General features: G+C 37.8%; 1 protein-coding gene across 5 annotated transcripts in view; it reads right to left on the bottom strand.

The window, feature by feature from the left end:
• Positions 1-15,124, bottom strand: part of RBL1 (RB transcriptional corepressor like 1) — a 75,077-nt gene that overhangs the window by 21,337 nt on the left and 38,616 nt on the right. For all 5 annotated transcript variants that reach the window (XM_061210219.1, XM_061210220.1, XM_061210221.1 and 2 more), the window contains 2 exons: positions 12,631-12,897; positions 10,873-11,084 (listed from right to left, as the gene is read on the bottom strand). In XM_061210219.1, the coding sequence (XP_061066202.1) occupies positions 10,873-11,084; positions 12,631-12,897 (479 nt within the window). The remainder of the gene's footprint in view (positions 1-10,872; positions 11,085-12,630; positions 12,898-15,124) is intronic.

Genomic DNA, 15,124 nt, shown 5'->3' with positions numbered 1-15,124 from the left:
TGGGGCTTCCCTCGTGGCGCACTGGTTGGGAGTCCGCCTGCCAATGCAGGTGACACGGGTTTGGGCCCTGGTCCGGGAGGATCCCACGTGCCGCGGAGCAGCAAAGCCCGTGTGCCCAACTGCTGAGCCTGCGCTCTGGAGCCCGCGAGCCACAACTACTGAGCTCGTGCTCTGCAGCAGGACAGGCCACCGCAATGAGAGGCCCACGCACTGTGGCGAGGAGTGGCCCCCACTCGCTGCAACTGGAGAAAAGCCCACGTGCAACAATGAGGGCCCAACGCAGCCAAAAATAAATAAATAAAATAAATAAATTTTTTAAAAAAAGTAATACTTGTTAAGTATCTTTTACAAAGCTAATCCAATGCCTTAAAGGTACACACACTCTGGAAGGCTTCTAACAAAAAATTCACAGTAAATTCTACTCAGGCATAGGATATCAGCATCACACTGAGTTCAGCATGGATAACATCTGCAATTTACTCAAGAAATGGTTATTTTGAACTCATTATAGATATGGACGTTTCAATTCCCTTTTAGGGTAAAATTTTTCTAGCTTCTAAGTAGGCTATAATTAAAAAGAAAAGGACAAGCTAGATTCTGAAATAAATTCAGAACTAAAAATTCATAAATAAAACCTTATTTTTGTCAATCTTATATTCATTATCAAAGGCAGCAATTTGTCATTTTGAAAATTAAAAATAGGGAATGAATGTGGAAAATACTACATTTGGAGCTCTGTTTTTAAAACAGGCCTTAGGCACAAGATGTAGGCAGGAGTGGAGATGGTGGGACAGAGTAGAGAAGGCAGTGGGAGGTGGAAAAAAGGGCAAGTGTCTCAAGAATTATTCTAAGAAAGACTAGATAGAGGAAATAAATTTGCATGAAGAGATAATTTGAAAAAACAAACAAACATGAATTTCTTAAAACTTTTAAGCCTTAAACCCTAATCATAATGCTAGAAAGAAACAAAAAACAGTGCCTTTTTTTTCATTTACAATTTTTCAGAGTGGGCTAGATAGTCACTAGTTATAGGGTAGACTGGAGAGGTATCTTCCAATTCTGGGATTTATTTTAGAGAAGCGGCATGTTTGGTCACAAATATCTGATTAACATGTCTATCTTATCAGAAGCTTTATGGTGCTTATAAAAGCTAGGCAGGATAAGCTGAAATTATTTCTATGTTAAATCTTTGCATTAATACTAAAATAATTTAGGCATTATAATGAGAACTGGTCAATTCGTAAAAGGTAAAAAACTAGATTTATGATAAAAATTATGTAGCCTCCCAGCAGTATCCCACCAATCTTAATAATGAATCTTCAGTAACTTAAACTTATCCATAAGATCCAATGCACCTGTCCCACAATAATCTCCAATCTAAAGCAATATAACACAATGGAGTTCCTGTAAATTCCACAGGATGGCCAACTGCTTAATCAAAGTTATGTAAAACAAGCTGGCAGGAAATGGAATTAAAACTCTATGAGCCTGAGTCCAAACATAGCTCATCAAGATCATAATGTTCTTTTAGAATGTCAAATATGTTTTTAAAAAAGGCTAAAGGTACATTACCTGATACTAAAGCTAAACAAAGACACTCTAAGAAAAGAAAACTACAGACCAATATCTATTATATTGATGTGAAAATCCTCCACAAAACCCTAGCAACTGAATGGAACATAATACACTAAAAGGGCTATACACCATGACCAAGTAGGAGTTATTCATGGAATGAAAGGATAGTTTAACATATGAAAATCTATCAGTGTAATACACCACATTAACAGAATGAAGGGAAAAATGATATAATCATCTCAAAATTTGATGCAGAAAAAAAGCATTTGACAAAATTCAATACCCTTTTGTTACAAACTAGGAACAGACGGAAACTACTTCAACATAATAAATACCATATATGAAAAATCCATAGCTAAGATCACACTCAAAGTAAAACAATGAAAGCTTTTCCTCTAAGATAAGGAACAAGACAAAGACGCCCAATTTCAGTACTTCTATTCAACACCATACTAGAAGTTCTAGCCAGAGCAATTAGGCAAGAAAAAGAAATAAAAGGCATTCAAATTAGAAAAGTAGTAAAACCATCTCTGTTTGCAGATGACATGACTTTATGTGTAGGAAACCCAAAAACCCTGGAGTCCATAAAAAATGTTAGAACTAATAAATGAATACAGCAAAGTTGCAGGATACAAAATCAACACACAAAAATCACTTTTATTCCTACACCATTAACAATGCACAATCCAAAAATGAAATTAAGAAAATGATTCCATTTACAATAGCATGAAAAAGAATAAAATACTTGGGAATAAACTTAACCAAGGAGGCAAAAATTTGTACACTGAAAACTGCAAAGCATTGCTCAAAGAAATTAAAGAAAACATAAATAAATGGAAAGACATACTATGTTCATGGACTGGAAGACTTAATATTGTTAAGATGTCAACACTACTCCAAGCAATCTACAGGTTCAATATAATCCATATTAAAATCGCAAAGATTTTTTTTTTTTGCAGAAATAGAAAAAAATCCATCCTAAAACTCATATGGAATGTCAAGGGACTCTGAATAGTCAAAATAATCTTGAAAAAGAAGAACAAAGTTGCAGGTCTCACATTTTCTGATTTCAAACCTTACTACAAAGTTACACTAATCAAAACTGTGGTACTGGCATGAAGAGACCAATGAATAGAATACAGAGCCCAGAAATAAACCCTCACATATATAGTGATGAGTAACCTGACAAGGGTGTCAAGACCATTCAATGGAGGAAGGCAGTCTTGTCAACAAGACTTACTGAGAAAACTGGATATCCACATGCAAAAGAATGAAACTGGGTCCTTACCTTATACCATATATAAAAATTAACTCAAAATGGATCAAAGACCTAAATGTAATTGCTAAAACTATAAAAATCCTACAAGAAAACATAGGGGAAAAGCTTCAAGACACTGGAATGTGCAATGATTTCTCGGATATGACACCAAAAAGAACAAGACAACAAAACAAAACATAGATAAATTAGACTTCATCAAATTAAAAAACTTCTGTGTGTCAAAAGACACTAATATATAACATAGTGAAAAGGCAACCCATGGAATGGGAGAAGATATTTGCAAATCATGTATCTGATAAGGAATTAATATCCCGACAATATAAAGAACTTCTACAACTCACCAATGAAAAACTCAAAAAATGGGCAAAGGACTTGAATAGACATTTCTCTGAGGAAGGTAGAAGGATTGCCAATAAGCCCATGAAAAGATGCTCAATATCACTAATCATCAGGGAAACGCGAATCAAAACTACAGTAAGGAGATAGCTTCAAGATGGTGGAGGAGTAAGACATGGAGATCACCTTCCTCCCCACAAATACATCAGAAATACATCTACATGAGGAACAGCTCCTACAGAACACCTACTGAACACTGGCAGAAGACCTCAGACTTCCCAAAAGGCAACAAACTCCCCACGTACCTGGGTAGGGCAAAAGAAAAAAGAAAAAACAGAGACAAAAGAATAGGGATGGGACCTGCACCTCTGCGAGGGAGCTGTGAAGGAGGAAAAGTTTCCACACACTAGGAAGCCCCTTCACCGGCAGAGATGGCAGGTGGGAAGCTTTGGAGCCACAGAGGAGAGCGCAGCAACAGGGGTGCAGAGGGCAAAGCGGAGAGATTCCCGCATAGAGGATCAGTGCCGACCAGCACTCACCAGCCTGAGAGGCCTGTCTGCTCACCCGCCGGGGCGGGTTGGGGCTGGGAGCTGAGGCTCGGGCTTTGGAGGTCAGATCCCAGGGAGAGGACTGGGGTTAGCTGCGTGAACACAGCCTGAAGGCAGCTAGTCAGCCACAGCTACCCGGGAGGGAGTCCAGGAAAAAGTCTGGAACTGCCTAAGAGGCAAGAGACCATTGTTTCAGGGTGTGTGAGGAGAGGGGATTCAGAGCACTGCCTAAACGAGCTCCAGAGATGAGCACGGGCCGCGGCTATCAGCGCGGACCCCAGAGACGGGCATGAAACGCTAAGGCTGCTGCTGCAGCCACCAAGAAGCCTGTGTGCAAGCACAGGTCACTATTCACACCTCCCCTCCCGGGAGCCTGTGCAGCCCGCCACTGCCAGGGTCCCGTGATCCAGGAACAACTTCCCCGGGAGAACACACGTTGTGCCCAGGCTGTTGCAACATTATGCTGGCCTCTGCCACCGCAGGCTTGCCCCGCATTCCGTACCCCTCCCTCCCCCTGGCCTGAGGGAGCCAGAGCCCCCTAATCAGCTGCTACTTTAACCCCGTCCTGTCTGGGAGGGAAATAGATGCCCTCAGGCGACCTACACGCAGAAGTGGGGCCAAATCCAAAGCTGAACCCCAGGAGCTGTGCGAACAAAGAAGAGAAAGGGAAATCTCTCCCAGCAGCCTCAGGAGCAGTGGATTAAATCTCCACAATCAAACTGATGTACCCTGCATCTGTGGAATACCTGAATAGACAACGAATCATCCCAAAATTGAGGCAGTGGACTTTGGGAGCAACTATAGACTTGGGGTTTGCTTTCAGCATCTAATTTGTTTCTGGTTTTATGTTTATCTTAGTTTAGTATTTAGAACTTATTATCATTGATAGATTTGTTTATTGATTTGGTTGCTCTCTTCCTTTTTTTATATATATATATTTTTCCTTTTTCTCCTTTTGCAAGTGTGTATGTGTATGCTTCTTTGTGTGATTTTTGTCTGTATAGCTTTGCTTTTACCATTTGTCCTAGGGTTCTGTCTGTCTTTTTTTTTTTTTACTATAATTTTTAGCACTTGTTATCATTGGTGGATTTGTTTTCTGGTTTGGTTGCTCGCTTCTTTCTTTCTCTTTTCTTTTTTTACTTTCTAATTTTTTTATAATATATTTTTTATTTTTCATTTTTATAACTTTATTTTATTTCTCTTTCTTTTTTTCTCCCTTTTCTTCTGAGCCATTTGGCTGACAAGGCCTTGGTGCTCCGGCCGGGTGTCCTGCCTGAGCCTCTGAGGTGGGAGAGCCAAGTTCAGGACAGTGGTCCACCAGAGACCTCCCAGCCCCACATAATATCAAATGGCGAAAGCTCTCTCAGAGATCTCCATCTCAACGTGAAGACCCAGCTCCACTCAATGACCAGCAAGCTACAGTGATGGATACCCTATGCCAAACAACTAGCAAGACAGGAACACAACCCCATCCATTAGCAGAGAGGCTGCCTAAAATCATAATAAGGTCACAGACACCCCAAAGCACACCACTGGGTGCGGTCCAGCTCACCAGAAAGACAAGATCCAGCCTCATCCACCAGAACACAGGCACCAGTCCCCTCCACTAGAAAGCCTACACAACCCACTGAACCAAACTTACCCACTGGGGGGCAGACACCAAAAACAATGAGGACTATGAACCTGCAGCCTGCGAAAGGAGACCCCAAACACAGTAAGTTAAGCAAAATGAGAAGACAGAGAAATACACAGCAGATGAAGGAACAAGGTAAAAACCCACCAGACCAAACAAATGAAGAGGAAACAGGCAGTCTACCGCAAAAAAAATTCAGAGTAATGATAGTACAGATGATCCAAAATCTTGGAAATAGAATGGAGAAAATACAAGAAACGTTTAACAAGGACCTAAAAGAACTAAAGAGCAAACAAACAATGATGAACAACACAATAAATAAAATTAAAAATTCTCTAGAAGGAATCAATAGCAGAATAACTGAGGCAGAAGAACGGATAAGTGACCTGGAAGATAAAATAGTGGAAATAACTACCACAGAGCAGAATAAAGAAAAAAGAATGAAAAAAATTAAGGACAATCTCTGAGACCTCTGGGACAACACTAAACGCACCAACATTCAAATTATAGGGGTCCCAGAAGAAGAAGAGAAAGAAAAAGGGACTGAGAAAATATTTGAAGAGATTATAGTTGAAAACTTCCCTAAGATGGGTAAGCAAATAGTCAATCAAGTCCAAGAAGCACAGAGAGTCCCACACAGGATAAATCCAAGGAGAAACACGCCAAGACACACATTAATCAAACTATCAAAAATTAAATACAAAGAAAAAATATTAAAAGCAGCAAGGGAAAAGCAACAAATAACATACAAGGGAATCCCCATAATGTTAATAGCTGATTTCTCAGCAGAAACTCTGCAAGCCAGAAGGGAGTGGCAGGACATATTTAAAGTGATGAAAGAGAAAAACCTACAACCAAGATTACTCTACCCATCGAGGATCTCATTCAGATTCGATGGAGCAATTAAAACCTTTACAGACAAGCAAAAGCTAAGAGAATTCAGCACCACCAAACCAGCTTTACAACAAATGCTAAAGGAACTTCCCTAGGCAGGAAACACAAGAGAAGGAAAACACCTACAATAACAAACCCAAAACAATTAAGAAAATGGTAACAGGAACACACATATTGATAACTACCTTCAATGTAAATGGATTAAATGCTCCAACCAAAAGACATAGACTGGCTGAATGGATACAAAAACATGACCTGTATATATGCTGTCTACAAGAGACCCACTTCAGACCTAGGGACACATACAGACTGAAAGTGAGGGGATGGAAAAAGATATTCCATGCAAATGGAAATCAAAAGAAAGCTGGAGTAGCAATTCTCATGTCAGATAAAATAGACTTTAAAATAAAGAATGTTACAAGAGACAAGGAAGGACACTACATAATGATCAAGCGATCAATCCAAGAAGATATAACAATTGTAAATATTTATGCACCCAACACAGGAGCAGCTCAATACATAAGGCAAATGCTAACAGCCATAAAAGGGGAAATTGACAGCAACACAATAATAGTAGGAGACTTTAACACCCCACTTTCACCAATGGACAGATCATCCAAAATGAAAATAAATAAGGAAACACAAGCTTTAAATGATACATTTAATGCTCATAGAACATTTTCCAGGATAGATCATATCTTGGGTCACAAATCAAGCCTTGCTAAATTTAAGAAAATTGAAATTGTATCAAGTATCTTTTCCGACCACAATGCTATGAGACTAGACACCAATAACAGGAAAAAATGTGTGAAAAATACACACACATGGAGGCTAAACAATACACTACTAAATAACCAAGAGATCACTGAAGAAATCAAAGAGGTAATCAAAAAATACCTAGAAACAGATGACAATGAAAACACGACGACCCAAAATCTATGGGATGCAGCAAAAGCAGTTCTAAGAGGGACGTTTATAGCAATACAATCCTACCTCAAGAAACAAGAAACATCTCAAATAAACAACCTAACATTACACCTAAAGCAATTAGAGAAAGAAGAACAAAAAAACCTCAAAGTTAGCAGAAGGAAAGAAATAATAAAGATGAGATCAGAAATAATGAAAAAGAAATGAAGGAAAAAATAGCTAAGATCAATAAAACTAAAAGATGGTTCTTTGAGAAGATAAACAAAAATGATAAACCACTAGCCAGACTCATCAGGAAAAAAAGGGAGAAGACTCACATCAATAGATTTAGAAATGAAAAAGGAGAAGTAACAACAGACACTGCAGAAATACAAAGGATCATGAGAGATTACTAAAAGCAAGTATATGCCAAAAAAATGGACAACCTGGAAGAAATGGACGAATTCTTAGAAAGGTATAACCTTCCAAGACTGAACCAGGAAGAAATAGAAAACATGAATAGACCAATCACAAGCACTGAAATTGAAACTGTGATTAAAAATCTTCCAACAAACAAAAGCCCAGGACCAAATGGACTCACAGGAGAATTCTAGCAAACATTTAGAGAAGAGCTAACACATATCCTTCTCAAACTCTTCCAAAATATAGCAGAGGGAGGAACACTCCCAGACTCATTCTATGAGGCCACTATCACCCTGATACCAAAACCAGACAAAGATGTCACAAAAAAAGAAAACTATAGGCCAATATCACTGATGAACATAGATGCAAAAATCCTCAACAAAATACTAGCAAACAGAATCCAACAGCACATTAAAAGGATCATACACCATGATCAAGTGGGGTTTATCCCAGGAATGCAAGGATTCTTCAACATACACAAATCAATCAATGTGATAAACCATATTAACAAACTGAAGAATAAAAACCATATGATCATCTCAATAGATGCAGAAAAAGCTTTTGACAAAATTCAACAGCCATTTATGATAAAAACTCTCCAGAAAGTAGGCATAGAGGGAACTTAACTCAACATAATAAAGCCATATATGACAAACCCACAGCCAACATCGTTCTCAATGGTGAAAAACGGAAACCATTTCCACTAAGATCAGGAACAAGACAAGGCTGCCCACTCTCACCACTATTATTCAACATAGTTTTGGAAGTGTTAGCCACAGCAATCAGAGAAGAAAAAGAAATAAAAGGAATCCAACTTGGAAAAAAAGAAGTAAAACAGTCACTGTTTGCAGATGACATGATACTATACATAGTGAATCCTAAAGATGCTACCAAAAAACTACTAGAGCTAATCAATGAATTTGGTAAAGCAGCAGGATATAAAATTAATGCACAGAAATCTCTTGCATGCCTATACACTAATGATGAAAAATCTGAAAGAGAAATTAAGGAAACACTCCCATTTACCACTGCAACAAAAAGAATAAAATACCTAGGAATAAACCTACCTAAGGAGACATAAGACCTGTATGCAGAAAACTATAAGACACTGATGAAAGAAATCAAAGAGGATACAAACGGATGGAGAAACATACCATGTTCTTGGACTGGAAGAATCAACATTGTGAAAATGACTATACTACCCAAAGCAATCTACAGAGTCAATGCAATCCCTATCAAACTACCAATGGCATTTTTCACAGAACTAGAACAAAAAATTTCACAATTTGCATGGAAACACAAAAAACCCCGAATAGCCAAAGCAATCTTGAGAAAGAAAAACAGAGCTGGAGGAATCAGGCTCCTTGACTTCGGACTATACTAAGAAGCTACAGTAATCAAGACAATATGGTACTGGCACAAAAACAGAAATATAGATCAATGGAACAGGATAGAAAGCCCAGAGATAAACCCACGCACCTATGGTCACCTTATCTTTAATAAAGGAGGCACGAATATACAATGGAGAAAAGACAGCCTCTTCAATCAGTGGTGCTGGGAAAACTGGACAGCTACATGTAAAAGAATGAAATTAGAACACTCCCAAACACCATACACAAAAATAAACTCAAGATGGATTAAGGACCTAAACTTAAGGCCAGACACTATAAAACTCTTAGAGGAAAACATAGGCAGAACACTCCATGACATATATCACAGCAAGATCCTATTTGACCTACCTCCTAGAGAAATGGAAATAAAAACAAAAATAAACAAATGGGACCTAATGAAACTTAAATGCTTTTGCACAGCAAAGGAAACCATAAACAAGACGAAAAGACAACCCTCAGAACGGGAGAAAATATTTGCAAATGAAGCAACTGACAAAGGATTAATCTCCAAAATATACAAGCAGCTCATGCAGCTCAATATCAAGAAAACAAACAACCCAATCCAAAAATAGGCAGAAGACCTAAATAGACATTTCTCCAAAGAAGATATACAGATTGTCAAAAAACACATGAAAGGATGCTCAAAATCACTAATCATTAGAGAAATGCAAATCAAAACTACAATGAGGTTATCACCTCACACCCGTCAGAACGGCCATCATCAAAATATCTACAAACAATAAATGCTGGAGAGGGTGTGGAGAAAAGGGAACCCTCTTGCACTGCTGGTGGGAATGTAAATTGATACAACCACTATGGAGAACAGTATGGCAGTTCCTTAAAAAAGTAAAAATAGAAGTACCATATGACCCAGTGATCCCACTATTGGGCATATACCCTGAGAAAACCATAATTCAAAAAGAGTCATGTACCACAATATTCATTGCAGTTCTACTTACAACAGCCAGGACATGGAAGCAACCTAAGTGTCCATTGACAGACGAACGGATAAAGAAGATGTGGCACATATATACAATGGAATGTTACGCAGCCATAAAAAGAAACGAAATTGAGTTATTTGTAGTGAGGTGGATGGATCTAGAGACTGTCATAAAGAGTGAAGTAAGTCAGAAAGAGAAAAACACTTGTATTTCACAATATTGTGAAAAACCCTTGTATGTTGCTGGCAGGAATATAAATGGTGCAGCCACTGTGGGAAACTGTATAGCATTTTCTCAAAAATTAAATTTAGAATTACTATTCCACTTCTGTATATACCCAAAAGAATTGAAAGCAGCCTTGGATACCTGTACACCAATGTTCATAGCAACACTATTCACTCACAATAACCAAAAGGTAGAAACAACCCAAATGTCCATCTATAGATGAATGGATAAACAAAATATGGTATATACATACGATGGAATATTAGTCAGCCTTAAAAAGGAAGGAAATTCTGACCATGCTACAATATTGAAGAACCTTGAAAACATTATGCTAAGTGAAATAAGCCTGTCAAAAAAGGACAAACGTTATATAATTCCACTTATATGAGGTACCTAGAGTAGTCAAATTCATAGAGACAGAAAGTAGAATAATGGCTACCAGGGGCTGTGGGTGGGGGGAAGAAATGAGGAGTTACTATTTAATGGGTACAGAGTTTCAGTTTAGGAAGATGAAAAAGTCTGGAGATGGATGGTGGTGGAAGCTGCACAACAACGTGAATGTACTAATGACATTTAGCTGTACACTTAAAAATGGTTAAAATAGTAAATTTCATGTATATTTTACTACACACAAAAAAAGAAGGCTAAAGCTGCCCTCTGTTACTCAATCTTTCTTGCATTGATTAAAGGAGACCTTTTTAGATGCTATAAAAACACGTACCTTTCTATAAAACAGTGCTAAGGACCCAGTTCTCTTTGGTTTGCTTATTCCAACTGAATGTACCTCTTGTGCTTTAGTCAAATGGGTCTGTTTTGGAGAAGCACCAATTAATGACTGAGCCGTAAGTGATACAGGACTCTTGACTTTGGACTCCTGAGTTGTATTCATGGAAATTGGTATCAGTGTGATCTCTCCAGCATCATTTGCAATACCTGAATGTACAAGCAAGAGTTCTTAGTTTTAGAAATGTGTCCCAGAAAAGTTGTCAATTCTTCCTTCCTTGCTTCCTTCCTCCCTCTCTCCCTCCCTTCCTTTCTTTACTATCTATCTATCTATCTATTTATCTATCTATCTATGCATAGGAATATGTTAGAAGAAAGCCACAAAAATAGTAATTCTAGGTTATGATACTCTTATTTTCTATTTCTGCTCTGAAACAATAAAATTGTTTTCTTTTGAGCTCTAAAGGAGATGTTTTTAATCAATAAACAAAATTCTTGCTCAATGCACTTATTTGTAAAACTCAGATAAGAAAATAAAATAAGTCCTAACAAAGAGGGTTGTAAATTTATAGAATGTGAAAATTCAAAAAACAGTGCAGGCATACCTCAGAGACATTGCGAGTTTGGTTCCAGACCACTACAATAAATTGAGTATCATAATAAAGTGAGTCACATGAATTTTTTGGTTTCCTAGTGCACATAAAAATTATGTTTATGCTATACTGCAGTCTATTAAGTGTGCAATAGCATTATGTCTAAAAAACAATGTACGTACCTCAATTAAAAAATACTTTGTTGCTAAAAAATGCTAATCATCATTTGACAACACAGGGTTGCCAGAAACCTTCAATTTGTAAAAAAAAAATAGTATCTGTAAAGTGCAACAAAGCAAAGTGCAATAATACTAGGAATGCCTCTATAGGTTCAAAACAAAACAAAAGGGTGGAGCACACAGGATCTTTAGGGCAGTGAAACTATTCTGTATAATAGTATAATGGTAGATATGTGTCATTAGACATTTGTCAAAATTCATAGAATGTACAACACCAAAGAGTGAACCCTAATGCAAACTATGGACTTGGGGTGATAATGATGTGTCCATGAAAGTTCATCAATTGTAACACATGTGTCTCTCTGGTGCAGGATGTCGATGGCAAGGAAGGCTCAATTTTGCCATGAACCTAAAACTGCTCTTAGAGAAAAAAAAGTATGGGTTCAGGGACTTCCCTGGTGGCGAAGTGGTTAAGAATCCGCCTGCCAATGCAGGAGACACAGGTTTGATCCCTGGTCTGGGAAGATCCCACATGCCACGGAACAACTAAGCCTGTGCACCACAACTACTGAGCCTTCACTCTAGAGCCCGCAAGCCACAACTACTGAGCCCATGTGCCACAACTACTGAAGCCCACGTGCCCTCGAGCCCACGAGCTGCAACTATCGAGCCCTTGCGCCGCAACTACTGAAGCCCGTGTGCTGCAACTACTGAAGCCCGCACGCCTAGAGCCCATGTTCCGCAACAGGAGAAGCCACCGCAATGAGAAGCCCACGCACTGCAATGAAGAGTAGCCCCTGCTCCCCGTAACTAGAGAAAGCCCGTGCACAGCAACGAAGACCAAACGCAGCCAAAGAAAAAAAAAGTATACAGGTTCAAGAAAAAATACTGGAATAATAAGACCATGTGATCAATCCAATAAGACATTTCTTAAATTTTCATCCAACTCAGAAAAAATATAAAATAAATGCATCAAAATGTTACCATGCAATGGGATTGTAACTTTATGTCCTGTTGTCCCTGTTACTATGGCTGTGGCCATTGTTAGAAGACTTTGCCCAGGTGAAATTGATATATTTTCAGCAGTAATGCTTGAAGAAGGAGCAATTTTCAATTTTGTTCCTTCTGTTATGATCCTGTCCATAAGCATTTCCTTTGGGGGGTCTTCCCCAAAAAGTCTTCTCTTAGCACTCCCAGCGGTAGGAGAACTGTAGCGTTCATGGACAGAAATTGGAGACAATGGTTGCGTATCTAATAAAGAGAAAAATTTATAACAGTTTGACATGTATTCCAAAATAATAAGTCAGGTTTACTCACTCATTCAACAAATAGAGATTGAGTTACTATGCTAATAACATGGCCTCTGTCCTCATGGAATAATCGAGTCTAGTGGGAGAGAGGAGAATGAAGTAAATCTTAAAATAAAATTATGAGAGCTCACCTTCCTGGTTTCTTGAACCTCTGCCTATATTAAAGAAGCAAAATATTAAGGATAAAGTAGAAGGTGAGAGGTAGAATGTGGTGACTGCTAAATTTCAAAAGTAGTCCAACTAGCTTCTGTCTCCCAATCTTATCTAGTAAATAACTCCTGATTAGAAGGAAAAATCAGTGATTTGGTTCACAATTTTGCCTTCACCACATGCCCACACTTCAAACAGTTTAAGGCAGTAGCTGTGGCTTTCTGATTTAGTAGAGGCAGAATCATCTTTTATAAGTCCACTAGAAGATAAAGATGAGTAGAAGTGTTATGACTCTGCTTAACTTGCCTTAATCTGAGGCATTAGTGTGTTGATCAAAAAGAAAGTAAGGTATGGATTAAACCTCTTTTCCAGTGCTATCCTTCTGCAGAAACTGCTCTCCTTTCCATCTCCACTAGGTGCAAAGCCTCTCCTAGCCAATCCTACATCTTTTCCCACCATTTTCCCCCTACTTCCCTCAACCCACTGTTTCTTTACAGGTATATAACATGTTTTTAAAGTAAAAACATTTCACTAATTATTTTTACAATTACTAGATAATTAGATAGCCATGTCATCTATTTTCAAAACATGTTTAAAAGGTATAAAAATTACTTCTGGCAATAATTTGACAGCTCTCTGTATTACTGAGGTAAGTGGGGAATAGTCATGGTTTAATAAAAATCTCTCCATAATTCTGGAGGTTATAAAAGCAGCTCTGACTTCCAGTCTTAGTAAAAAAAGTGGAAAGTTCTATTGTAGCTCCCATTACCCCTTAACAGAAGTCTACCTGGATACCTTATATCTAAGAAAACCAATGCAGCCCTTGAATCTGACTTGGAATGTTCAGAGCTGACATTTCAAGGGGAAACTCATGTTATAGCCATGAAGTTAGCTGCAAGACCCTTGAAATGATTCTCTGCCTAGCACAGTACTGGAAAAGCTGCAGTAGACAATAAAAATTTAACAAATATATAAGTTAATAAATTGTCTTTTTTCTCCCAGAGTCAAGGCTCAATATTATTGTTTTCTAAGGATTTTCCATTATTTGATTCTCTTGCCTGAACCCCTATAAGAAAATACCTTTTTCTTCTAATTATAAAAATAATATATCACCTGAATGTTCACAGCAGCGTTATTCATAAAAGACAACAAGTGGAAATAATCCAAATGTCCATTAACAAACGAATGAACAAACAATATACAGTATATCCATACAATGAAAAATTATTCAGCGTAATGAAGTGTTGACACATGCGACAACATATATATACCTTGAAAACATGATACGTAAAAGAAGCCAATCACAAAGGTCACATATTATATAATTCCATTTATATGAAATGTCCAGAACAGGAAGATCCATAGAGACAAAGAATAGATTAGTAGTTCCAGGGTCTTGGTAGAGGAGGAAATAGAGAGCGATTACTATTGGATACAGGTTTTTTTGGGGGGGGTGATAAAAATGTTCTGGAATTAGATAATGGTGATAGTTGTATAGTCTTGTGAATATACTGAATTGTATATTTTAAAAGGGTGAATTTTATGGGATGTGAATTATATCTCAATTTTTAAAAGCTCACTGAAAAAACTCAAATGATACCAAAAAACTGTAATGAAAAAGGTAACACTCAAAATTCCACCACCAGGACAGAATTACATTTTAGTGACCATTTCTTCATGATCTTAGTTCTGAGATCTCTAGCTAGGCTGCAAACACACACACACACACATATAACATATATTATATATATAATATATATTATATACACATACACATTATAGTCAGATACACACACACACATACGCACAGAGTTCATGCTTTGTACAGTTAAAGTATGCATGAGTTTCAGTTACCATAGCATAAATTAACGACAGCCTTAACAAAAAGGTTCAGATTTCAGTTGCCATGGTATATTAACTGTGAGTAACTGCATAAACTACAAACTTTTCCCATGAGGATTTACATAAATCATTGTGTGTAAAATAGATGTGCATCATGATCAGTGACCAATCCTGTT

This window comes from Eubalaena glacialis, chromosome 13, assembly GCF_028564815.1.
Source record: "Eubalaena glacialis isolate mEubGla1 chromosome 13, mEubGla1.1.hap2.+ XY, whole genome shotgun sequence".
Taxonomy (NCBI): Eukaryota; Metazoa; Chordata; class Mammalia; order Artiodactyla; family Balaenidae; genus Eubalaena; species Eubalaena glacialis.
Note: the sequence above shows the minus strand (reverse complement) of the source record. Positions and strands in the feature narration are given on the sequence as shown.